We start from the raw sequence: 27,274 nt of genomic DNA, 5'->3' as shown, positions 1-27,274 counted from the left end.
AAGCAACATTTGTTCTGCAAATTCCATACTAGCCTATGGGGAAATCTGTAACTGAATGTAGAGATAAGTTTTTCTCATCAAATTGACTCTGTGTGACGCTTGGTCTTCCAAACCCAGAGTAAACCCCAAGGTCCCGGCTCACTGTTCTGCCTTTAACAACTGCCTTTCACTTCGGGAGGAGCCTTCCGCTACTCAGAAGCCGCCAGGTCTTAATGTGAGAAGACCTAGCAAAGAACTCTGGGCAAGCAAGGGAACCGTACGTACTACTGGAACAGAGAACAGGAGCGTAGTCAAGGGCAGGCCGAGTCAATACCAAGCTGGATAATGTGCAGTACCCAATCGAGAGACAGGAACGTAGTCGGGGTCACAGGCCGAGTTACTAATACCTTAGTAATTAAGGTCGCAGGCCGGGTCATAATACAAAGGTATCGGGTACAAATTAGGATGCAGAAAACAAGCACGAGTCAGGACAGGCAGCAATCAGGACAAGAATCGGGATCAGGCAAGGTCAAACACGGAATCGCAAACTAGAAATAGCACCCAGGAAACTATTGGAATAGATCTACGTTGGGCAATGAATAACTGCCCAGTGTCCCTTCAAATTTTAAAATTTCCCCGCCAATGCGCAATGATGGCTTGGCCTAACACGCATCAAACCCAGAAGCGCGCATCAACGCACCACAGTTCAGAACTGCAGGAGTTCCTTTCAAGCATTGAGGCCTTCATCCCCGCCGCCCCGCTAGACCTCCAGGGCCAGGTAACTTCCTCACACTCTGGCCCAATATTTTCAAAATAAAACAGCTTTAATGATTTTGCTTTAAAGGGATACTGTCATGGGAAAAAAACATTTTTTCAAAATGAATCAGTTAATAGTGCTGCTCCAGCAGAATTCTGCACTGAAATCCATTTCTCAAAAGAGCAAACAGATTTTTTAATTTTCAGTTTTGAAATCTGACATGGGGCTAGACATATTGTCAATTTCCGAGCTGCCCCAAGTCATGTGACTTGTGCTCTGATAAACTTCAATCACTCTTTACTGCTGTACTGCAAGTTGTAGTGATATCACCCCCTCCCTTTTCCCCCCCCCCAGCAGCCAAACAAAAGAACAATGGGAAGGTAACCAGATAGCAGCTCCCTGACACAAGATAACAGCTGCCTGGTAGATCTAACACTCAATAGTAAAAACCCATGTCCCACTGAGACACATTCAGTTACATTGAGAAGGAAAAACAGCAGCCTGCCAGAAAGCATTTCTCTCCTAAAGTGCAGGCACAAGTCACATGACCAGGGGCAGCTGGGAAATTGACAATATGTCTAGCCCCATGTAAGATTTCAAAATTGAATATAAAAAAATCTGTTTGCTCTTTTGAGAAATGGATTTCAGTGCAGAATTAACTGATTCATTTTGAAAAAAAAAATTTTCCCCATGACAGTATCCCTTTAAGTGTATGCTTAGAGTTCGTTTAGTCAAAGACTAGCCTATTTGTTTTCCTCTATTCTATGAGGTACTCTCAGAAGTCTTCACCTACACAAAAGTTCACAAAGGGATCAATACTTTTCCTGCCCAGATTCATTATGTTCTCACCCATTCTCTGGTGTTCCTTCCACACTCCAAAACATAAAGGCATGTAAATCAGCTCCTGTGCACTGTAGGGGCCATAGACTGTACGGTCTAAAAAATCTGTACTAAAACTCTTACAACTCTAAAAAAAAAAAGAAAAAAGCAGGAAAAACCTTGGAAATCGATGTACTTATTCTTTAATGTCTAATAAGATGCTAGATTAGGGTATAAGGTACTGCCTGTGGCTGTTTTAGTTGCATGTTCTATGTTAAAGTATAGTATTACATGTTTTCCTTTATTAAGACTAATTAGGAATCCAATATGGACCAAGACTTTTTTTTTTCAACATGTGCATTTATATAAAAACATCCATGCTAAATAGCTGTACAGAATCATTTTGGACACAATTTATTTGCTTGCCCTTACCGTAATGGCTTGTGTTTATAAAAAAAATTCAAATGCAAAACCATAAATTACATTTTCACTTTTTAACATTGGTTGTGATGGATTTTTATAACTCACTTCCTGTATTTTCCGTAATTTATGAAAAAGAACTGTAGAGGAAAACCCATCTATACCCAGTTGCACCAAAAACTAAGTGGGACATTCACTAATATTCGTAATTGCACCAGCGTCCGCTTTGCGCGCACTTCGCCAGTCGTATTTTCGCCAGCGCTATGCAAATTCACTAAAATCCGAAGTTGCGCTCAGGGGAAGCGTAAGGTTGCGAAGTTGCACTAGCGTTAATTCGCCAAGCAAAGCAAAGTTACGCTAGCGATGGTTAATTTGCATACGGCGCCAAATTGAAGTTACAATGGAGGTATATGTAGCAGCACTACACAAGCCTGGGAAACCTTCAAAACAGCAAATAAAATTGTTATTTTGCCCTACACTTGTGCCCACTGTATAGTTAAGGGGCCATGAGTTAGGAAATGTAGGGGGGAAGGAGGGGAGCCCCAAAAAAATTTTTGATCTTTTTCAGCCTTTCACCCATAAAAAATGAAAAAACGCCAGCGTTTTTTGGGACTTAGAAATTTTTTTAACTTTTTTTGAAGCAATCCCTATCTACTCTATTGCACTTCGCCTGGTCTGAGGTGGCGAAGGAAGTCTGGCGTAAAAGGTAGCGTTCTGAAAAATGCGCACTTTAGTGAATTTGCGTAGTTACGTCCATTACGCAAATTCGCCAAGCGTAAGGGTGCAAAGTAACACTAGCGAATTTACGCCAGCGTCCGTTAGTGAATCGGCAAATTAACGAAATTGCGCTACGCTGGCGAATTCACGCTAGCGTTAGGCGCTTCGTCCTTTAGTGAATTTGCCCCTAAAACGCTGGACACAGAACTGAAATGGATTGTACTTTATGCACCAGAAACATACATGCTCTAATCCACGGTTAGATTACGTTTGCCTAAAGTACCGTGAGAAAGATATTTGCAAGTGATGTTTGGGTTGCTGCAAGAGAGCAGGGTCTGTGTGGTCCGTGACCTCCACATTTAACATCTCTCGTGTAAAACATTGGTGTTTATCCAGTAATACAAAATGTAAAAAAAAAATTGGACACAGTAGGGTTTTCCCGTGGAATGAAATGGTTAGTGTGAAATAAATGATAAACTTCTAACTTTTTATGGGTGGGGATTAGGCACACAATGAAGACACTATAGTCCTGTAAGCGGAGAAGCTCAGTGTCACATATCATGCAGGAAGCACATGTTTCTGTGATTGTGTAAGTAGAGGGAGTGTTAGCTCTGTCCCTAGATGTTCTCTCCATAACAATGTTGTTGAGAAAATAGTGGAAAGCAGAAATACAGAATGTGATGGTAGACGATCCCCATTTGACTTAACTGGCCTACCCAGTCTTTTACCTATGGAGTTCCTCATATTTAATAATATTTGAAGCCAGCAAGGACAACGGCAGCCTCCATCTATACCAGTGATTCCCAACCAGTAACTCGTGAGCAACATGTTGCTCTCCAACCCCTTGGATGTTGCTCCCAGTGATCTCAAAGCAGGAGCTTATTTTTGAATTCCAGGCTTGGAGGCAATTTTTGGTTGTATAAAAACCAGGTGTACTGTCAAACAGAGCCTCAGTGTAGGTTGACAATCCACATAGGGGCTACCAAATAGCCAATCACAGCAGTTATTTGGCACCCCAAGAACATTTTGCATGCTAGTGTTGCTCCCCAACTCCTTTTACTTCTGAATGTTGCTCACAGATTCAAAAGGTTGGGGATCCCTGATTCTATACAGATATTCTTGCACATCTTCCCACTATAAGCCCTTACCGCATCCAGTCATCCCTAATTTGAGAATTTTACCTATAAAATATTTTCCTAAATTCCTTTGACTCTGACTTTCAGAACGGCATCTCCTGAGCGCCAAGGGCATATGGTCGATAATCACAGCTGTACAGTTGGATAGAAATTGCGTATTTCAAGGCTGTTGACATGCAGAAAACGGTTTAACGTTTTTACAAGACGAGCCATAAAAATCTATATCAAATGAATAGATAAAACATTTTTTCCTATATTTGTTTTTTAAATCCCAATGTTGGCAAAGTTGCTAAAAGGACACAGCAAATTCATTCATCAAACTAGTAAAGAGTTTGGTAAATCTGCCAGTGAGACACTCTGATTCAACTTTAGTTATAATATAAAGTAAATCATTAGTATGGAAAAGGTATCAATTCTCACTGCTTAATTCTTTAAAGGAGAAGGAAAGGTTAAAACTAAGTAAGCCTTATCAGAAAGGTCCACCTAAATATTCCAGTAAACCCTTAAAGTAATGCTGCTCTGAGTCCTCTGTCAAAAGAAACACAGCATTTCTTTCCTTCTATTGTGTACTCATGGGCTTCTGTATCAGACTTCCTGCCTTCAGCTTAAACCTCATTGCCCCGGGCCTGAGCATGCTCAGTTTGCTCTTCCCCCCCTTTCTCTGTTGTAATCTGAGCCCAGAGCTATAAGTGAGCAGGGAGAGACTCAAGCAGGAAGTGATGTCACACCAAGCTAATACTGCAGCTGCTATCCTAAACAAAACTCAGGTATGGTAAAATATTCTACAGAATAAATATAGCATTCTCGCTTGTACTATTGCAGCTCATCTATTGGCAATAAAATGCCTCCGTAGCTTTCCTTCTCCTTTAATGTAAGATGCAGTGTTAGTTCTGAAGGAACTGAAGAGATCCCAATGACCTTGTGCAGGTTCTAATGGGGACTGGACCTGACACCTTTAAGATAAGTACTAACAGCCATCTTGGAATTGTGAAGGAGGACAGGAATTCATGTGAGCACATTAGTGCTTGAAAGTAATGATCAGAAGGTGAATTATACCAGGATGACTCAGTTCCTGATCTTGTAGCCAAGATCAGGAACAAACTTCTAATTAGTTGCTAAGATTTACTAAACCTGATGGTTTTGTTTGCAATATTGATTCCAATTCGTATGAGTCAGCTGTTTTGCCCTAATGCCAGCAAATGGGTGCCACAGTATTCATGGAATAGGTAGTTGTTAGTGATGTCTGGACCTGCTCAAAATCCATGGGATCAGTGGGTTTACCCAGTGGTTTGTTGGGTTCAGGCCAGTATCAACACTTCCTTTGTGGGTCACAGGCAGGTTCAGGCCAAACTCTTCCTTCCCCCAACCCAGCCAGTAACTATACTATGTCCTTCTTCCTCCTCTGGCTTATGTGTAAGTCTCACTGAGGCAGGGAATGATGTGACTGAATATTCTTAACATACTCTCAGATTTGTTAAGGGTCAAATTTCGAAGTAATGGGAGTTTTTTTGAGTTCTCATAACTTTGAAACTCAAATAAAAAAAGACCAACTTGAAATTCATTAAAAAAACGTATTAAACGTATTTTTTTGCGGGTGAATAGGCTGTATTGGATCGTTCAAATCGAAGTAAGATCGAATTTGATCGAATTCAATTTGAAGTATTTAAAAAAAAACTTTGATTCTGCAAAGTCCGCCAATTGACTCCATGTAGGTTCTAGGAGGTTTTAGATGGCGAATGGTCACATTTTTAAAGAGTACATGATAAAGTTTGATATTCGAATTGAAGTTTTTTCAAATTCAAATTTTTTAATTTTTTTCAAATTCGAATCGAATTTGGACTATTCCCTAGTTGAAGTACACAAAAATAGCTAAAAATTCGTATTTTCACTTCGACCCTTGATAAATCTGCCCAGTGTGTGCTTTTCTATCTATCTAGAATAAATAGTTATTTTACTTCAACCATAGATAAACTTTATAGGAAATAAGACATTATCTTGCCTTTGTGCTGTAGATAGTTACCTGTAGGCTATTTCTTCACATACTGTATTTTCTTGTTTCAGTATTAGCTTCTCAAAGTTAGGCTAAATTGACTATATTATATTTCTACTCACTGGGATCCCTACAAAGCTGTGCCCAGGTTCAGTTCTGTGGGGTAACATCCATGCTAAATCCCCAGGCACAGCATTGGCATCAGGCCTGGATTTGTGGAAAGGTCACCAAGGCCCGGGCCTAGGGCTACAGGATTTTAGGGTGCGGCATGAGCCCAACCACATCCACATTAATTCAGAAACACTGGGGATGCACAGGAGATACAATCGTTTTTTACATTCCCAGTGTGCCCATTGCTCCAGTTCCGATGGTGAAAATTTGAGCGAATAAAAGGGAGAGGACGGGGGGGGGGACGAACGGCAGTGGGCCTAGGGGTGCCCACTATGTAAATCCGGCCCTGATTGGTATTTGAGCTCACACACAGCTGATTTTGCAATGGAAATATGTTTCTGCACTGAAATCCACTAAACAATTATGCTCACGGGCTGCTGCTGATAACATGGAGCGAATGAGAGTGCAATAGATGTCTTTTATAATTTGATTTATTTCTTTTTTATTTTCTTAGTGAAAACAGAGCAAGACCTAATGAAACCATGACCCACGGGAACATCATTCCCTAAACACCAAATGTTTTTTCATACATTTCAGCAGCTCTAGATTAGCATCCCAATAAGCATTTCTTCACAATAGAAAATAACACATTATACAGAATTAAATTGGATTTAGGTGCCCATATGACAACATCTTTTTCTTGGTGGTTTAGTTAAGCAAAGCAGAACTTCCAAAAGCAGTATCTATGTATTAAAAGGATTAAAGAGGTTTTAAACAATTGATGGGTTATTATTACAACTTTAAGTGGGACATTCACTAAGATTTGTTATTGCGCCAGCGTGCGCTTCGCCGCACTTCGCCAGGCGTATTTTCGCCAGCGCTAAGCAAATTCACTAATATCCGAAGTTGCGCTCAGGGGAAGCGTAAGGTTGGGAAGTTGCGCTAGCGTTAATTCGCCAAGCAAAGCAAAGTTACGCAAGCGATGGTTAATTTGCATACGGCGCCAAATTCAAGTTACAATGGAGGTATATGTAGCATCACTACACAAGCCTGGGAAACCTTCAAAACAGCCAATAAAATTTTTATTTTGCCCTACACATGTGCCCACTGTATAGTTAAGTTGCCATGAGTTAGGAAATGTAGGGGGGAAGGAAGGTAACCCTAAAAATTTCGATCTTTTTCACCCATAAAAAATGAAAAAACGCCAGAATTTTAACTTTTTATCTTTTTTTGAAGCAATCCCTATCTACTCTATTGCACTTCGCCTGGTCTGAGGTGGCGAAGGAAGTCTGGCGTAAAAAGTAGCGTTCTGAAAAATGCGCACTTTAGTGAATTTGCGTAGTTACGTCCGTTGCGCAAATTCGCCAGGAGTAAGGGTGCGAAGTAACACTAGCGAATTTACGCCAGCGTCCGTTAGTGAATCGGCGAATTAATGAAAATGCGCTACGCTAGCGTTAGGCGCTTCGCCGTTTAGTGAATTTGCCCCTAAGTGCAGTGTGAAAAGTGTAATTTTGAAAGCAATTCACCACCATTCTTTTCCAGATTGGGAGTAGCAATGTGACATTTGCATGTGGGTGAAGAATGGGAAGCAGAGGTGCAGGTGACTTTTCAGTGGCTTAGTTTGTGGACAGGGGTTGACCCAGTACAAAATTTGATTTTCACCCTCCTCCATAGCACCTCCAAAAAATGTCAGAACTGTGTTGGTAATGTTAAACAACACTGTGTTAATAACAGGGCCAAGCATTTACTCTTGTTAAGGTGGCCATAGACTTAAAGATCCGCTCGTTTGGCGACAAACGAGCGGATCTTTCCCCGATATGCCACTAAACTGCGTGGCTATATCAGGGGTAATTCGAGCGTTCGGCCGTATGGACGAACGATCGAATTACGATGCGCCAAGCGGCTCCGACGGGTCGCTCGGGTAAAAATCCAACCGTCGGAAGCCCCCATACACGGGCAGATAAGCTGTCAAATCGGTCCAAACGACCGATATCGGCAGCTTTATCTGCCCGTGTATGGCCACCTTTAGGGTCAGGGCACACGCTCAGATTCGGGGAGATTGTTCAACCGGCAACAAATCTCCTCTTCTTCGTGAGGCAACTTCGGGCGACCTTGGAAAACGAAGTGCTCCGAGTACATTCTAGCCAGCGGGAGGCAGTTCGGGAGATTAGTTGCCCCAAAGAAGAGGAGATTTGTCGCCGGGCTACTAATCTCCCCAAATCTGAGCTTGTGCTCTGACCCTTAATGTCCTAGACTTACTGGGTCACCTAGTGGTTCTAAAGACACAGTCTAAACCCTACTACAGTCTCCTATTCCGTATGGCTGTCCCCATGATCTTAATAAAGTGGTTTTGCCTTCCCATAACAATCTATAAACATTCTTATATTTTCCTAGTCTATACATTTTGCTAAACTCTTCTTTTAGAATCAGTTAGGGTTAGAAAAGGAATGCTGTAGATTAGAAATGTGCAATTATTGGGTTTCCTGCTGTTTTTATACTGACTAATGTCTAATGCTGATTGTACTGTACATACTAAGACTCAATGTAAAGGAATCTTTTGGAATAGAAATGTATAACAACATACTTTTTACCATTAAGGGAAAACTTTTCAATCTCACATTTCCTGAATGTGTCCTGTGTTAAAGTTCCAGTTTTTACATGCGGTTGTTAAAACTTCTGGTGAATGCACTTTAACATACACATTTTTCTGTCAATTGCGGCCAAAACACAATGGGCGCGTTTAGAGCAGGCGGTGGGAGTATTTTGCATACAGAGCGGCTTGCATTCCTTTGGAACAAAAGAGACTATAGTCTATAGTGTAGCATTTGTACCCAACCTCAAATGTATATTGTACATCATCACTTGGAAGTTGGAACGGCTCTGACTTGAATCATGTAAAATGAACCCATATGGGTATTATAATTCCACAGAAACAAGAGTATTGCTTGATAACTGCACATAACTGCAATAAATGCACATTGCAAAAATTTGGTTTGGTATACAGTGTTTTTTTTACCCAAAACGGTAAGAGATCCAGTGTACAGTAATTGAACCCACTGCAAAATACATTTTGTGCCAGATACCGGATGCACAAACATTTGGGCTGGTTAGTTAATTATAGCAACTTCTATGAGGGATGGAGTGACATGTGGATGGGTGTTAATGCTGAAATGGGCTGAAAATCGTCCATCTGAAATACGCGGACCGAGAATCAGCCCCTAAACTGGCATTAGCCTACTGCGGTGCCGGCACTGCATGGGTGCAGGAACATGTGTTGGATTTTGGTGCGAGATTGCAGCTTTTAAGATAGGGGCCAAAATCATCTGAAATACACTGTCTGATTTCAGCCAGTGGCTTCCTCTCCTTTCTGCATTCAGAAGTGTTGAATTGGCTTTGGCACAAAAAGATTTGGTGGAATTGAGCAAACAACTGTGAGTCTCTGCATTTTGAGCCGAAATTCGCCAAAGTCTGTTTGCACCAAAGCTGATTCAGCACTTCTGAGGAAAAGAGAGGAGGCTACTGCCCGCGATAGGGGCTGCAGCGTATTTCAGTTAACTGATTTTGGGCCCCGTGTTGCCCTAGCCTAAACGCTGCAATCTCACACTAAAATCCGCTGCATGTGCCTGCACCCATTCCAACACAACTGTTCCAGGTGCAGGCAGGACAGGAGGCTAATGCCAGTGTAGGGTCTGATCTCAGCACGCACATTTCAGCAGGCTGATCTTCAACCCTGTCTCAGTACAAGCATTTATGCGGCCCCGCAATCCAATCCGATTATGATGCGATCGTTGGGCCCTAGGGCCCACGATCGGATCAGCCCAATATCGCCCACTTCAATGTTTGCATATCGGTGAGAGATCCCCCTGTTTGGCAACATCGCCAAACTAGCAGATCTCTACATCTATAACCACCTTTAGTAATAAAGGTAGCATGTTTTATATTTAACTGGCTACTAAATAATTTATTGGATTTCATGATGGAGAGAAACAGATGCAGGAAAGACTGAGAAAGGAAAACATTTTCTGGGCTGTTGTTTAAGAGAAGGAGTGGCATCAATGAGTGCAACAGGCAAGTAACTACAAGTCATTTACTGGGGTGAGATACCTTTCTAATGACTAATTTGTGGCTTTGCTTGTTTCTTCAAGAGCTGACTTAGCTATCAATGCTTTCTCTTCTACATCTGTTAACAGCTGCAGTCAAACTTCTACTAATTATTATTATCTGGGTTTAAACTAAAACATCAAAATACCCAGGTAATAAGGCAGTCAGGCCCTGCCACTTGAAATTATTGAAATTGTATACAGGTATGGGACCTATTATCCAGAATGCTTGGGACCAGGAGTTTTCCAGATAACAAATATTTCCGTAATTTGGGTCTTCACACCTTTAAGGCCCCCACACGTGGGCCGATAAAAGCTGCCGACAGACAGAGTCAGCAGTTTATTGGCCCGTGTGTGGGGGCATCTGACTGGCTTCCCCGATCGATATTTTACCAAAAGTCGGCCAGATCTCTATCGGGCAGGTTAAAAAGCCTGGTCGGATTGCGGATGCATCTGTGTGTCTATGCGGTCCCATTATGATCCAATCGTTGGGCCCACGATCGGATCAGACCGATATTGCCCACTTCAGTATGAGCATATCAGGGCGACATCGCCACCTTTAGTCTATTAGAAAATCCTGTAAAAATTAAATAAACCCAATAGGCTATGTTTGCTTCCAATAAGGATGAATTATATCTTAGTTTGGAGTACAAAGTACTGTTTTATTATAACAGAGAAAAAGGAAATCATTTGTAAAAATTTGGATTCTTTGGAAAAAATAGAGTTTACGGGAGGCAGCCTTTCTGTATTTTGGAGTTTTCTGGATAATGGGTTTCCGGATAACGGATCCTATCAGTCAGGACTGTCATCAGCTGCTCTACATTTCTGGGCACCTTAACAGCTTTTGGATCTATTGCCTTTGTTAGTTCCATGCTGATTATTCAGATGTATTAAGCTGTAGGTAGAGGAAGTGATGTGGTTCAAATGCATCTGGGCCTTATAGGGTCCCATGAGGACAAACTAAAATTGAAACCCACAGTTTGAGGAAGATGTTATAATGGACATTGAATGAGACAAGAGTTAAATATCCCTGGGAGAAAAGTGATGCTTCTGTCATTTAATAACACAGTCAGACATGGTCACTGATCGTGATTATGCTGCTATTTTTTGCAGTTTGCATGCAATTTCTTTTCCCCAAATCCTTTTTTTCCTTTGTCTCATCTGATGGCCCCAGAATAGTTGCTTTGCTTGAACCATGAAGGCGTTTTGTTGCACAGACCAGTAGGTATGACTAATAGGCTCTATTTCTAATTGCCCGTCTGTGCTTGGTTGGCAAGCGGCAATACTGTTTGTGTGATGCCAAGGAAAACAATCGCCCTTATAGAATATCACTATAGAATATCGCCCTTATAGAATATCACTATAGAATATCGCCCTTATAGAATATCACTATAGAATATCTCCCTTATAGAATATCACTATAGAATATCGCCCTTATAGAATATCACTATAGAATATCTCCCTTATAGAATATCACTATAGAATATCGCCCTTATAGAATATCACTATCTGACAAACTGTAGATTAACAGCACCTGTGCGGCACATAGCATTACCAACACGTGGTCCAAATTGAGTATTTCATTAGTATTCCAGAACTGGACTGCCAAACAGACAACTACAGAACCGTATTTAGATAAACAGACTATAGCATTACAAGGGGTGGATTTAAAATGCTCTACATTGGATATTTTATACATCCCCCATCTCCAAAACAAATTTTTATTGTTTTTTTCTTTTTGTTTTAATGACATTAAATGGTTAATTACTATGATTCCTTGTCTAACAATTTTTTCTACTACAGACAACTTGTGTCTTGTGTATATGGGGATTATCTTTTGCTCTCTTATGCTGAAATTGAAACAAAAGCCTCCTCGACCTAATTTTGGCTTTCATTTGGAAACGCAAGCCTTATGCATTGGAGAAAGCAGCATGGCTTTATGAAGAACAGGCGGTGTCAAAACAAACTGACTTGCTTTTTTGTTTTTTTAATTGGAAAGTTAGATATGGGCATTGCTGTAGATACAGCTCCACATAAGTGTATGCTTTCTCAGTTAAAGTCTGTTTGCAGGGCCGCCATTAGAAATCACGGGGCCCCGTACAACATTTTTGGGGCCCCACCCCAGATCCCGCCCACTCCACACCACAGTTAAAAGACCACACAGACATCAGCGCTAAAAAAGTAACCCCCCCCCACACACACAAGTTATAAAAAGCTATTGATGGTCAGGGCCCCCTTATAAGTAAAAAAAAAAAAAAAACTGGTGGTCAGGGCCCCCTACAAGTTAAAAAAAATAATTGGTGACCAGGGCCCCCATAAAAGTTTTTTTTTACAGAAACATTTGTGCCAGGGCCCCCCTTACAAGTTAAAATATTGAGGCCCCAAGAATATTTTTTACAAAAAACCTTGGTGCCAGGGCCTCCTTACAAGTTAAAAAAAAATTGGGGCCCCTATAGAGTATTAAAATAAAACATTGGTGGCCAGGGGATAAAAAAACCCCCACATTGGTGTTAGTAGCATTGAACTCGTGGCTTCAGGACTTTAATTATAGCTGTTTTTGTGACATCGGTCTTTCCGCCGCTTCAGGACTTCGTCTGTTCGGCATTTCCGCATTTGGCTGTTCGGGACTAGATCGAGTGGCACGGCTTCGGAGCTGTTAAGGGGGGCCCGGCTCTTCGAAAAGTGCAGCACTGCTGGGCCCCCCTTCAGGCCCGGGCCACTTGTCCCCCCTGTCTGTTTGTCATGGTCATGTCATGTTAGAGTTTACTTGGGGTAAAGGTTCATGGGTATCTGTTATTTTTCTACTGTATAACCGCCACAGACAGTTTTGTTTAATTCCTTGTAAGAGATCAACCCCTCATACACAGTACATAGTAATAAAGCCTCAGGGTTCCTCCATGATGTTTCTTTGTGTATGTTATATATATATATAAATACTGTATATAATACACAATTTCTTGGGGTTTATATTTCAGGTGACCTCACATGGAGCCTTAATTCCTCTGTTCTCGTTTGAAAAGCACAACAGCGGCTTTTCTTTTTACGAAGGTTGAGGAGAGTAAATCTTCCCAGATCTGTACTTGTGTATTGTCACATTCTATCATGGTGTTGTATGGCAACTGTAGTGCTAGTGACCGCAAGTTGGAAATAATTGTAAAGATTTCTGGAGAGTTTTTGCCTTCAATCAAGAGATTTTTACGTAAGGCATCCAGTATAGTCTTTTAATTTGTTGCCATCTGGAAGAAGGTATTGTAGCATCAGTGGACGTTCTACCAGGTTTTATAATAGTTTTATTCCTAATGCTGTAAAGGTGGCCATACACAGGGAGATCCGCTCGTGTGGCGACTTTTAAGTGAGTAATTGATCTTTTAATCTTGGTTTTCCTCATGAGGAAACTTCAGGCGACTTCGGAAAAAGAATCGCCACGTGTAATAAGTGCCAGCGGTTTTTTCATTTTAGCCAGCGCAGAGTCAGGGAAGGCGTTTGCAAAGAAGAGGCGATTAGTCGCCAGGCGACCAAATCTCCCCAAAACGCCCTGTGTGGCCTGAGCCTAAGACTATCGGGCCCTGTCCTTTATGGTTAAGATAAATGAGCTGTACATGGGAGTAGAAGGTAAATTGGGGATGGTTATGGATGGTTTTGCTTGTTTTGCACAGAGGTAATGCACAATATTTGCACAATATATGCACTTTAATGAATTGGTTGTGAGAAGGAGACTGATATACTGATAGTAATAATTTACAATGTAAAAGGCGGAGATATGGGGAAAAAAACACGGGTTCAAATGATAAAATCAGGCACAATTGCGTTATTAGGATTCAGATTCGGCCCGGAAGAAGGATTGGGCCAATTCCGAATCCTGCTGAAAAAGGCAGAATCCTGGCAGAATCCCGAACCGAATCCTGGATTCAGTGCATCCCTATTTACTACCAATTAAGAAATGTAGCCTGGTACGTGAATAAGAATGGTACATTGCTGGATGGGCAGGTGGAGCTTATTTCTTTACTATTAGGCTGGTATTAAGGGGGCTAATCTAGTCTGCAACTGTGTTTAATGGGGGCCAGGGATGCTAATTTGCTTTTCAGGGACTTCACGAGGGAAGCTGTGACCCGTATGTTTGGACTGTGCAAGTGAACTTATTACCATATGCATCATTTAATGACTAAATTGTTTCTCCCATATGTATTTTGGAAACAGAAACTGTGCAGTTGCCAACGTAGCTGGATTTCCTCATTTCTCTACAATCTGGTAATTATTCTAATTGCTATGATCCTAAAGGAAGCCAGATTCATGTTGTGAAATACACAGCGATTAACTTGCTTCAGTGCAGTGCTAGACATTCTATGGGGAATTTCACCTACATATACCATATGTCTATGTACTTGTGTTCTGCAGCTCAGGGTCAAATGGGAAAGCATTGCACTGAGATGAGATGATGGTATTAAAGCGGCTCTGTCGGCTGTAAAGCAAAGTGTTGTAAAGCAAAGTGTTGCAATAAATTAATAGATTGCTCTGAACTCTAATGCTTCTGTGCATATACAACTAGTGTTGTTCAACGAAGAGGTGGTTATTTCCATTGCCAAACAAATTAAGTTTGTGATTCTAGCAACAGATATGTGTTTGAGATTGTGCTAGTAGTTGATTAGTATTCATGGTGGTTAATCAGTTCTCTAACTTGTCATCTGTTATGGTATACAATTTCTCCCCTGGGACTAGTAGTATGCATGAACGGGGAAGCTAAAGGTGGCCATACATTGAGAGATCTGCCGATGTCGCCAATAGAGATGTCGCGAACTGTTCGCCGGCGAACTTGTTCGCGCGAACATCGGGTGTTCGCGCTCGCCGGAAGTTCGCGAACGTCGCGCGACGTTCGCCATTTTGGGTTCGCCATTGTTGGCGCTTTTTTTTGCCCTCTCACCCCAGACCAGCAGGTACATGGCAGCCAATCAGGAAGCTCTCCCCTGGACCACTCCCCTTCCCTATAAAAACCGAAGCCCTGCAGCGTTTTTTCACTCTGCCTGTGTGTGCTGAAGAGATAGTGTAGGGAGAGAGCTGCTGCCTGTTAGTGATTTCAGGGACAGTTGAAAGTTTGCTGGCTAGTAATCGTTTTGATACTGCTCTGTTATTGGAGGGACAGAAGTCTGCAGGGGTTTGAGGGACATTTAAGCTTAGGTAGCTTTGCTGGCTAGTAATCTACCTTCTACTGCAGTGCTCTGTATGTAGCTGCAGTGGGCAGCTGTCCTGCTTCTGATCTCATCTGCTGACTGCTGCAATAACAGTAGTCCTTGTAAGGACTGCTTTTATTTATTTTTTTGTTGTTTTACTACTACTACTACTACTACTACTATAAGAGCCCAGTGCTATTAGTCTAGCAGTGTTGGGGAGTGGGACTGGTGTGCTAATCTGCTGCTCCTAGTAGTTCAGCAGCACCAACTTTAATTTTTTTTTTTAATATTCATTTTTTTTTATTTTACTTTTTTTTATTTTACTACCGCTGTAGTAGTGTATAAGTTGACCTTTTAGGCATTATTTGCCCAGTTTTTTTGGCCGCAGCCACTGAAGCACAGAGGCCAGAAAAAATATGCCATATAAATGCTGAAAATAGTCATTTTTTGCCATACGTTGACTCAACGTATATGGCAAAAAATTACTATTTTCAGCATTTATATGGCATATTTTTTCTGGCAACTGTGCTTCAGTGGCTGCGACCAAAAAAACTGGGCAAACAATGCCTACAAGGTCAACGTATGGCAAAAAATTTATATTTTCAGCATTTATATGGCATATTTTTTCTGGCAACTGTGCTTCAGTGGCTGCAACCAAAAAAGTTTATATTTTCAGCATTTATATGGCATAATTTTTCTGTCAACTGTGCTTCAGTGGCTGCGACCAAAAAAATGCATATTTTCTGCATTTATATGGCATAATTTTTCTGGCCTCTGTGCTTCAGTGGCTGCAACCAAAAAATTTATATTTTCAGCATTTATATGGCATAATTTTTCTGGCAACTGTGCTTCAGTGGCTGCGTCCAAAAAAACTGGGCAAACAATGTCTACAAGGTCAACGTATGGCGAAAAATGACTATTTTCAGCATTTATATGGCATATTTTTTCTGGCAACTGTGCTTCAGTGGCTGCGTCCAAAAAAACTGGGCAAACAATGCCTACAAGGTCAACGTATGGCAGTTGTTTAAAGAGAACAGTAGATTACTAGCCAGCAAAGCTACCTAAGCTAAAATGTCCCTCAAATCCCTGCAGACTTCTGTCCCTCCAATACAGAGCAGTATCAAGCAGATTACTAGCCAGCAAACTTACTATCATCTGTCCCTGAAATCACTAACAGCTCTCCCCCTACACTATCTCTTCCAAGCACACACAGGCAGATTTTTCAGATACATTTTTGCCCTTGATCCCCCTCTGGCATGCCACTGTCCAGGTCGTTGCACCCTTTAAACAACTTTAAAATCATTTTTCTGGCCAGAAATGTCTTTTCTAGATGTTAAAGTTCGCCTTCCCATTGAAGTCTATGGGGTTCGCGAACCGTTCGCGAACCGCTCGCGTTTTTGCGCAAGTTCGCGAATATGTTCGCGAACTTTTTTTCCGACGTTCGCTACATCCCTAGTCGCCAAATGAGCGGATCTCTCCCAGATATGGCCACCTTGAGGTGGGCAATATCGGGCTGATCCGATCTTGGGTCCTAGGGCCCAACGATCAGATCCTAATGATGGGTAATGGGTGGTCGGATCGTGGGACCGCATCAACGAACAGATGCGGCCGCGATCCGACGGGATTTTTAGTCCCGTCCGATCGACATCTGGCCAACTTACGCCCAGATATTGATCGGGGAAGCCTCATAAACAGGCCAATAAGCTTTTGACTCGGTCGGTCGGCAGCTTTTATCGGCCCGTGTATGGCCACCTTAACCCTTGGCTACTGCCAGTGGTCTAAAGGTGGCCATAGACGTAACAATTATGATCTTTCTTGGAAAAGACGTCACATGTAGAGCTGAATCGTCAGATACACAGATAGAAACACTAGAATTCTACCTGTATCTGACTATTCAGCACTAACAATGGCCGATGTTTGGGGCCTTCGAAGGCACCCGATCAACGAGACAACCGATAGCCATGTCTTCTGCCAATATCAGTCGGCTCTTTTCCTACCATACACCCACCGAATATCGTATGAAAATTAGTTTTGTGCATCTATGCGTTTATGGCAACCTTAATGCTCTAAGGTTCTGTGCGGTTCCCTACAACCTACATGTATTTCTCTTGCTCAAGGCCCTTTTCTGCTTTTTCTTGTCTGCATCTGCTTTTTAGATATAACAATGGTTAATCTGTCATTGATCCTATTTGAAATATGAGCCTTTTCTAGGAATTTTCCAGTCACCTTCTAAAGAACACTCAATTGTTTTTCCTGTTGAGCTCTACCCTCATCCCTTTGCTAACGTTCTTTACCATTCAGTTATACAGTCAGTGACATCTGTTTTGTATATACGCAACCCAATGGGACTGTTTTGCTTATTTGTAACTATCTATACAAGGGGGAGTGATCCTTACGAACCTGGAGGAGAATGAGAGAAATATGACATGAATCAAGGATTTCATATCTAACTCTGAAATAACAATATACAGTAGTTTAACTCAACTTCAATAAAGACCTTAATATCTGCAATGTGCTTAAATTCTCAGTGTTATCTAACATCAGTTGTAACCGTTATTAAAGTCACTGAACTTTTTGAGCAGTTTTTGTGTAGTTATAAAATGTTAAGCCTAGGTTTCACAATTTTGCTCAACACAGACGTAAGACTTGCAGATATTAAGGTCTTTATTGTAGTTGAGTTAAACTACTGTATATCGCTATTTCAGAGTTAGGTCTGAAATCCTTGATTCATGTCATATTTCTCTCATTCTCCTCCATGTTCATAAGGATCACTCCCCCATGTATAGATAGTTACAAATAAGCAAAACAGATGTCACTACTGTAGCTCGCCTAGCTTCTACTTGAATGGGCTGATACTTGGCATTGGAAACTTCTTAGTTAGCTAAATTAATTTTGATTATTGACCCCTTAAGGGTAAAACACTGTCTGTGTTCTTTGTACATTCTTAACATTTGTACTATTCTCTTGCAGGTTGTGCTACGTTCTGAAGCTTTGCAACAACCTTCCTCGAGGGCCAATCTCAGAGCTCAATAGTCACATGTTTATTTGTACCATTAATGGATAGTTTTGAAATACATTGAACTGTTGGGTTATAGGTGTTTGTACCAAAGTAAATTTGCATCATATAGTAAATAAACAATAGTAACACTTCGGGGCCAATTCATTAACTTCGAGTGAAGTGTTCGAAGTAAAAAAACTTCGGATTTCGAAGTGTTTTTTGGGTTACTTCGACCATCGAATGGGCTACTTCGACCTTCGACTACGACTTTGAATCGAACTATTCGAACTAAAAATCATTCGACCATTCGATAGTCTAAGTACTGTCTCTTTAAGAAAAAACTTCGACCCCCTAGTTCGCCACCTAAAAGCTACCAAACCCAATGTTAGCCTATGGGGAAGGTCCCCATAGGCTTGGCTAAGTTTTTTTGGTCGAAGGATAATCCTTCGATCGTTGGATTAAAATCCTTCGAATCGTTCGATTCGACGGATTTAATCGTTCGATCGAAGGATTATTCCTTCGATCGTTCGATCGCAGTTTTTGCGCAAAATCCTTCAACTTCGATATTCGAAGTCGAAGGATTTTAATTCCCAGTCGAATATCGAGGGTTAATTAACCCTCGATATTTGACCCTTGATGCATCGGCCCCTAAAATGAGGGGTCTTCACTATGCCCTATGACTTAAATAAATTCACTGTGTGACCACTTTGTCTTGTGGGTTACTGGTTTATTTTATGAGTATCACACAAAGTGCTGAGCTACTTTTCTAAAAGCCATCTCTGTGAGCATCCCTAAATATTTTGCTTGACAAGCAAGAGATTCGTATATTTTATTACAATGTGGAAAACTGGGCTTTTTAACTGGGGGTCAGTGAGACAGATGTGGCCCTCCAAGATATCGTTATGGCCCCCTGGCTACCCAATGGCTCCACTGCATCTTTTGTATGATATTTTCATATTATTTGCACCACCCAAACAGAGATGTCTCTCACTTTCTTCTAGAATTTTTCTAAAAAATAGTATTATTCTCTCAAAATTGACTTTAAAGAAAGATCAAAAGTGAAAAATAAAAGCTGCTTTTTATTGTATTTTCCATAGATAAATAATGTATTGAAAAATAAAGTGCAAGATATTATTGAAAGTCAAACCTGCTAGAAACTTCTTTGTATACACAAAAACAAAAAAGCCTTGGCACTGTACTGGAAGTATACTGTTTTTCAGTATATTTGAGTGATGGTTTTGCTCTTTGTAGGAAGAACTGCTATATGTGATATTTTGGTATAATATAAGCCGTCCTATTCATGATAGGTTTTATTAAAGAAAAAGGATGCATGAAGTGGAATCTGTCAAGCTAAACTCTTGTGTATTTTACGTCTACTTCCAAGCTTGAATTATTTAGTATTTAAGGTACAGTATTAAATTGTGGAACAACATTCAGCCATGAAAACTTCAGAATATTATATTGTCATCACTGTCTATGACTCACAGGACAGATGGAAAAACACTGAGCTGCTATCTGGAAAAGTAGACACCCTAATGCAAAAAGCACAAGAAAGAAACATTATAGTTTTATTTAATGCTTTAGTGTGGGGAATCTGGTGGGAGAAGAAACTTTGGAAAACAATTCCATACTAGATAGAAGCGAATAATTAAGCGATGATTAATACCACGACGATGTTACCTCCTACACGGAGTATTACTGATTCTGACCTGGTCATTCTGGGGAAAGCTAAGAATGCTCTTACTTATCAATTAAGAATGTCCTTTTTTCACCAGACAATATGGTTCTCTTTCTGCACACAAGAGACGCTAAGAGGCAAGAATGCAAGTCAATGATAAAGGACAATAGACAGAGAAAAAAAAACGGACTTTTCAGAGCAGCAATAAAAATCAGAAAGAAATGAAAGCTCCCCATAGACGCGACGATTCTTCTTGCGACCGATTTTAGGGAAGCCCGACCAATCCTTCGAAATTATCGTGCGGTTAGTGGGATCGAACGATCGTACATCTTACGATTTTTCGGCCGACATCTGTCAGGAAATTGATCGGCCAGGTCAAAAAATCTAATCGGTCCCAGTGCAATGTATCTATGTTTGCAGGGCCAAGCAGGCAGCTCCCCTTTGTTTTCCTGGCAAATTGGTCTTTTTAGTTGATGGTAAATTCGTACGATCGTTCAGAGAAAATCGTGGTCTCACGATGAGGATCTGATCTTTTAAAGATCTCAACATCTATGGCCAGCTTTAGAATAATCAAGGGACAGATTGAGAGTTGAGGATTTATACATTCCTCTCTCTCTTTATAATTGGATCCATTTTTGATATGTAAAACCTTTAAATACATTTCATCTAAGAAGCACTCTCCTGGCCCTTGTTTTCCAGGAATATAAATTAGACATCTGGTTTGGGGACTGAGAAACATACCATGGCCCACACTCCCAGAATACAGTTTGCCGAAGTTGTACTTTACTGTGCACAGATTTCAGAGATATCCAAACTGTAATGTCTAGATATTCCCTGGATCTTATACATGACGCCTATTAGATTTATGTGGTACAGTGTGTTTGGCAATGCATGGCCTCCCAAGACACACTCCATACATATGTTTAAAGCAAAAAAATAACATTGTGCAGCTGTAACTGCAGCTGAAAGCAGTATTCGTCCATACCTTATTGTACAGCTGCTTGAAACAATGTAGCAGAAGTCAATGCTCCTTCAGCCAAGACTCCATTTTTCTCAATGTTTTGTATTCTTCTTTTAAGGTCTCCTTAGCCAGAACCAGTAGTGCAGAGAATAGCCAGGTACAGACAGATACGGCTTCCAATAGCAAAAACCACTGAATATTTGTTATGGACATATAAAGAAAAGTTGCTTGGAACTGCATTTTCTTTTATTAAGCAGATTGTTGTACTTGCCAACATCTACAGACATCTACTACTACTTATAAACTGTCATTCTTCCTGGTATAGCTATAACCAAAGCAGTTGATCACTTTTTCAAATGTGGGTAAGAGGAGTGTAATAGGCACTATCAGGGTCTAGATCGCCGTCGGCATGGTACTCGGATCGCTTTGTTTTCCAAAGTCGTCCAAAGTTTCCTGGTGAGGAAACTTCGGGCGACTTCGGAAAACAAAACGCTCCTAGTGCCATCCCGCCGGCGATTTACATTCTAGCCGGCGGGAAGGCAGGGGAGGCAGTTCTGGGAGATTAGTCGCCCCGAAGAAGAGGAGATTTATCGTCGGCGAGTAATTCCCCTGAATCGCAGCGTGTGTCTCTGCCCTAATAGTAGCACAGACCAGGGGTATCAGGCAAAGAATATAATCAGTGTGGGGTGCCTTACATTTGTTTTTTACACTTAAAATAATGGTAGCAAATGTCTGGTTACTATTTATTTACTTAAGTTTTGCAACTGCTTGTCAGCTGCAATCATCATTTTGGGAAAGAAGCACAATCACTTAAATGAATGAAATATATTCATTTTTTTCTTAAAGTGATACTGACACTAAAAAATTAATTTTAGCATATGAATGTACATTAAATGTTACCTATAGGTCATGTTGATCATTTTTTGCTGAGAGGTTTGTTTTTGTATATAATTGTTAGTTGAAGTTCCTAAGCCTGACTCTCTGACACTCTGACTTTGCCAACCTGACTGTCCCATCTCAGCCTGTTAGTTACAGTTTCTAATGCTAACGGACTCCTGCTGCACAAATATGGCAGCCCCCTCATACAGCAACATGGGGGATCAGACAGGTAATGTAAAAGCATCATGCAAATACTTTATGGCAAAGTTAGAAGTAGCTTGCAAAGCCAATATTATAATAGATGTAAAAAAAAGTTTATTTTCAGGTGTCAGTATCTCTTTAAGGTTTTCTAAAAGGTAACTCATGTCTTCACTTTGGGTATGAGCTCTTAAAGCCACAGACTAGAGTTCTGTGAGTGTCCATTTTTTGAATCCCCTACCCGGCCCGTACATGCAACCCGCAATTTGACCCACATGTTCCTGCTAATCGACCCGCAATAGACCAACTAACCTTCCAACCGAGGGGACACGCAAAAGAGGAAATGATGTCACAAGTGGCATCACTCCGGAGCTAAAAAAAGTTGAAAGACTGAAGGAACCACATGGGAGGGTGGGAGAGATCAAGCCCACACCTTTATTGGCTACCCAACCGGGTTACCCGCAGTCTGCATGAACGGCCAAGGAATTCAGAACTTTTTGCCCGAAACTGGACCACTTCATGGGTATTCCGAGGGTACCCAACACGATGCAGGACTCGTCCGCAGACCATAAATACTACAATGCACATTAAATAGACTAGTAGTCCACATATCAGTGAATGTTTCACAATTCAGTTCATTTAATGCAGATTAATACTAAAGACTAGACTATGCATATTAATGCACTTAAAATTACAGATGCTTATTCAAAATTCTCGCACAGAATAAACACGGTTCTCAATGTATCCTAGTCCATTGATTAATGTATAATATCTTTGTGTGGATTGCTACTGCCCATAATATTTATGTGAGAATCCCAGTGCTGGCGGTGGGCAATTTTTTTTAAAAAAAATAAATAACTGTTACCCCAAGTGCAGGCTCTAATAGTACACACCTTTGGTTGGGGATAATATTTTTGGCCAACTGGTGCCCTTTAAAAACCCTATAGAAAAGAATAGAGAGTGGCGCCATTTTATTGGTGAACTGTGGCAACTGACCCCTAGCTTGCATGTCATTCAGACACATGTTAGGGAATACGTTACTGCACAAGTTACTACTAATACCTGTACTTTTGACTTAAGGAACAGTAACACCAACAAATAAAAGTGTTTTAAAAAAATATATAATGTAGTGTTTCCCTACACTGGTAAAACTGGTGTATTTTCTTCAGAAACACTACTATAATTTATGTAAATAAGCTGCTGTGTACAGCCATTCAAAGGAGACAAGTCTCAGGTTACAAAGCAGATACACTCTGTAAAATATAATGGTGTTCTACAGAGCTTATCTGTTATCTGCTATTTAACCCGTGCCATTTAGGCCTATTTCAACTGCCTCTTTTGCTACATAGCCCCCTCCCAGAGCTGAAACATTAAACTTTACACTTCAATTTTAGAAAAACAGTCACAAATAGAAAATAGAAAGTAATTGTAAAAAGTCTTTATTTCTGGTGAACAATCTGAAACCAACTGAACTGAAAAAAGTGTTTAAAGGTGAACAAACTCTAATATTATTGGAGGCAAAAAAATTCTTTAATTAATGTTTAATTTTTTTTTTTTTAGCAAACTTAGGGGCAGGTATATGTGGTGTAAAAAAACGGCAGAACAGTTCCGCCACACCTCGCCAGGACATGTAAAAAAACAGCTTAAAAAGCGGCGTAACTTTTTTAAGTTTTTTTCTTTGAACAACTTTTGCCGGAACTTACTTACAAAGGTTTTGATCACTGTATAATAATAATGGCCAATCTGGCATTTGCCTGGTGTAAAATAAAATCCACCTTGATAAATTTGCCATTTATCTTATACAGCTTTTTATGACGAATTTCGTTTGACACAGCATAATAAATAGTCCCTGTAAGGTACGGAGATCCAAATTATGGAAAGAGACATTATCCAGAAAATCACAGGTCCTGAGTATTCTGGATAACAGGCCCATACCTGTAATTATATCTTTCCAGCTTTTGACCAGTTGTTTTATAAATAGTTGCAAGGAAAATAATAAGCGGGGGTCATTTATAAAGAGCAGATTTATTCGCAAATGGTTGTATTGCCCATGTTTTTCCTGAATGCTAAAATATTGCACTGTTGTGCTCGTCTTTCCGTTTTTTGCGAATTCGCATCGTGAATACATTTTTGCAAATGGCTCGCAAATGAGACGGGTGTTTGCATAAGTGCGTCCAGTGTGCGAGGTTGTTGTGCGTGAAAATAGCGTTGACAGTAACTTAAATTCGCAACTGTTTTGCAAATAATTTCTCCGCCACCAAAGTTGTGGCGTAACTCAAACGCAGAGTATTCGCAATTTGCATGTTTTTGTCGTATTTAAAAAGCTCTTATGGACATTCGAAGTGTAGAAAAAAACGCAATTCTGTTTGCATATTAAGTTCGCCACTCTTATCCAGTTTTATAAATATAACCATGCGCAGGGCAAATATTTTCACTGTGTGAATCGTTCTGCCCTGTGCAGAGTTTATATGTAAAATATACTTAAACCACATTTAAAAAAACCCTCCTTTTAGTTCAGTAAGGAGTGTGAGCTCAGAGTAACTCGGGCAGCTGTCAGTGGTAGTGTTTCCTTACCTGCGTAGTGGTCAAATACAGTGGGGACGTACTGCTCAGGGAAAGCATCATTGGCGTAACTCATCAACAGGCAGGTTTTGCCCACGGCGCCGTCTCCAACCACCACACACTTCAGCATTCTCTTCACGCTGCTGCATCCCGAGCGGTCATTTTCCTCTCTCATATTCATTTCTCGCACGCACGGCTTCCACAGCGCACGATAACACCAGCTCCAAGTTCAAGTTTCTGTTCCTGGGAGACTGAAATTTCAGGAAATCATAATAAACTGTATTCGCTGTTGCAATATCCCCTGATCATGGTGGTGTGTGTGTGTGTGTCAGAGAGGGGGGATACTTTTGCCAGTCGCCAGACACTTCATTGCTACAGTTACTTGCAGGATGATCTCGTTTCTGACCCACGCAGCACACACATGGTCTGTGCAAGAAAAGAAACACACAAATGCAATCCAGCTCTTGTTTCCCTCCTGCTGTGTAACCCAAGAGATCACAGCTTGCTGTTAAGCCACTCCATCCTTCCCTTCTGTTTGGGGATCTAACATGGAGGAGCGCTGAAGATTTTAATGGAGTTTCCCCCCCCCCTGCCTTGCTCGGGTTTGCTCTGTGTCAGGAAATCATGGGTTTCCTGCTGAATTCCATATTAGGATCAGTGGGCTGGTGAACTGCTAGGAACAATGGAAGCTGTGTGTGTGTTTGTATTGTACAGGAACTCTGCCAGGACATAGAGTTAGAAAAACACTAGAGGTCTCACTGCAGGCTCCACAGAGAGACTTCCTGTTCCTTATCCTGCACACAGAGCTGGCTGGAGAGAGGCACATGATGTCACCTCAGTGCGGCTGTTAAACTGACTTTGTTCTACAGGCAACGAGGGAACAGCACATACTCTTGCTTTAACCCCCTCACTGCCAGAGCAGGGGGAGGCCTTCCCTCAATTTATTTCTATAAATGTTTCTCTGATAAACAATGACACCCCCCCTTCCTCACAGCTGCTGAAAATTCCCTGTCAAAAGGGCAGACGCTGTGCTCTACTTTAGGCTAATGGCAGGGGAGAGTTTAGCCAAGGCCAAAACTGTCAAAAATTTAGAAAAGTCACCAGAAAATGCCAGAATGGAACGGGAGACTGCAGTAAAGAGCCCAAAATCTGGTAACTCCCAACTTCTACACATCAGTCCCCAGTGGCGGAACTACTGGGGGAGCAGGGGATGCGATTGCGCCAGGGCCCACACCCCCTCAGGGCCCCTAAGGGAGCTCGCACACTGGCGATTTCCGCCCGCAGCGGCCGATTTCCGGCCAGAAAATCTATGTACAGAGGGGGGCCCAGCTGAATGTCCCGCACCCCCTCCAGTCACGTTACTGTCAGTCCCATTGCATGCTGGGTATTACATCAAACTTGGCAAATTGTTTAACAAAAACTACATTACCCAGCATGCATTGGGAGACACCGGCTTGACACATTAGGGCAAGAAAAAACTTTGGCTGTAGTGATGTGCGGGCCGGCCCGATACCCGCGGGTCAGGTGGATTTGAGCCGACCTTACACTCCTCTTTAGGGGTGCAGGTTGAGCTCTTCTCCTGCTCTCTCTGCCGCCCCCTTCAAATGCCAGCTTCCAACTTTCGGCTTTATAGCCATGTGCCTGCTCACTCCTTTTGTGATGTGGTCGGGGGGCAGCGCAGGTCTATAAAGGGAAGGCAGAAGTCAGGCTCAGGCTGGCGTGGGTGGAGGGCGGGTTAGGGTCAGGAAAAATCTGACCCGCACATCACTATTTGGCTGGCCATAGACACCGATAATATCACACAAAACAAATTTTTGTGTATGGTGGGAAAAGAGCCAACCAATATCGGCAGAAGACTTGGATATCGGTCGGCTCGTTGATCGGGCTGGACGGAAAATTTTGATCGGGTGCCTTTGAAGGAACCCAAACATCGGCCATTGTTAGCGCTGAATCGTCAGATACAGGTAGAATTTCTACCTGTATATCTGACGATTCAGCTCTACACGTGTGTATTGAAGCAAGCGCTCTTTCTTGGAAAGATCTTTTCCAAGAAAGATCGTAATAGTTACTTTTATGGCCAACATGCTGTCAGAGATATGGTCTGGCGTTTCTTTGGTTCAGTTCAGCCCCACCTCTGTTTGTGGACCTGCTCCCAAAAAAAAGGTACATTTGCTCAGTTATTGATTTAGTATCAATAACTGTCTGTGTTGAAACCAGGGCCCCCTATAAAAGTTTTTTTTTTAATTGGTGGTCAAGGCCCCCCTGCAAGTTTAAAAAAAATTGGTGACCAGGGCCCCCCTATAAGTTAAAAAAAAAACATTGGCACCAGGGCCCCCAAAAAAGTTTTTTTAAATCATTGGTGGTCAGGGCCCCCCATAAGTAAAAAAAAAACATTGGCACCAGGGTCCCCTTTCAAGTTAAAAAGAATCATTAGGGCCCCAGAGAATATTTTTTATAAAAAAACATTAATGGCAGGGCCTGTAGATTATTAAAATAATACACTGGTGGCCAGGGGTTTAATAAAATAAAAACACACACATTGGTGTTCAGTAGAATTGAACTCGTGGCTTCAGGACTTCGAGTTCGGCTCCTTTCGTGACTTTGGGTCTTTTTGTGGCTTCGGGACTATAAGTTAATGTGGAATCATTATTAATTTAAGGCAGTTGTTTTATTTTTTGTTCACGTCCCTTTGGAGTTAAAAATCTTTGCCCAGGGCCCTGTTTGCTCTTAAAGGAAAACTATACCCCCTAAATGAATACTTGAGCAAAGGTAGTTTATGGAATCTATATTTAAGTAAATATTGC

The 27,274-nt window shown here is 41.4% G+C and overlaps 1 protein-coding gene across 1 annotated transcript in view; it reads right to left on the bottom strand.

The window, feature by feature from the left end:
* rhoj.S (ras homolog family member J S homeolog) overlaps positions 1-25,181 on the bottom strand; it is a 46,110-nt gene extending 20,929 nt beyond the window's left edge. Inside the window, exon 1 of the mRNA XM_018232290.2 lies at positions 24,483-25,181. Within this exon, the coding sequence (XP_018087779.1) occupies positions 24,483-24,651 (169 nt within the window). The 5' untranslated portion in view covers positions 24,652-25,181. The remainder of the gene's footprint in view (positions 1-24,482) is intronic.
* Positions 25,182-27,274: the final 2,093 nt, after the last annotated feature.

Source organism: Xenopus laevis, chromosome 8S, assembly GCF_017654675.1.
Source record: "Xenopus laevis strain J_2021 chromosome 8S, Xenopus_laevis_v10.1, whole genome shotgun sequence".
Classification (NCBI taxonomy): domain Eukaryota; kingdom Metazoa; phylum Chordata; class Amphibia; order Anura; family Pipidae; genus Xenopus; species Xenopus laevis.
This window is presented reverse-complemented; position numbering and strand designations above follow the sequence as displayed.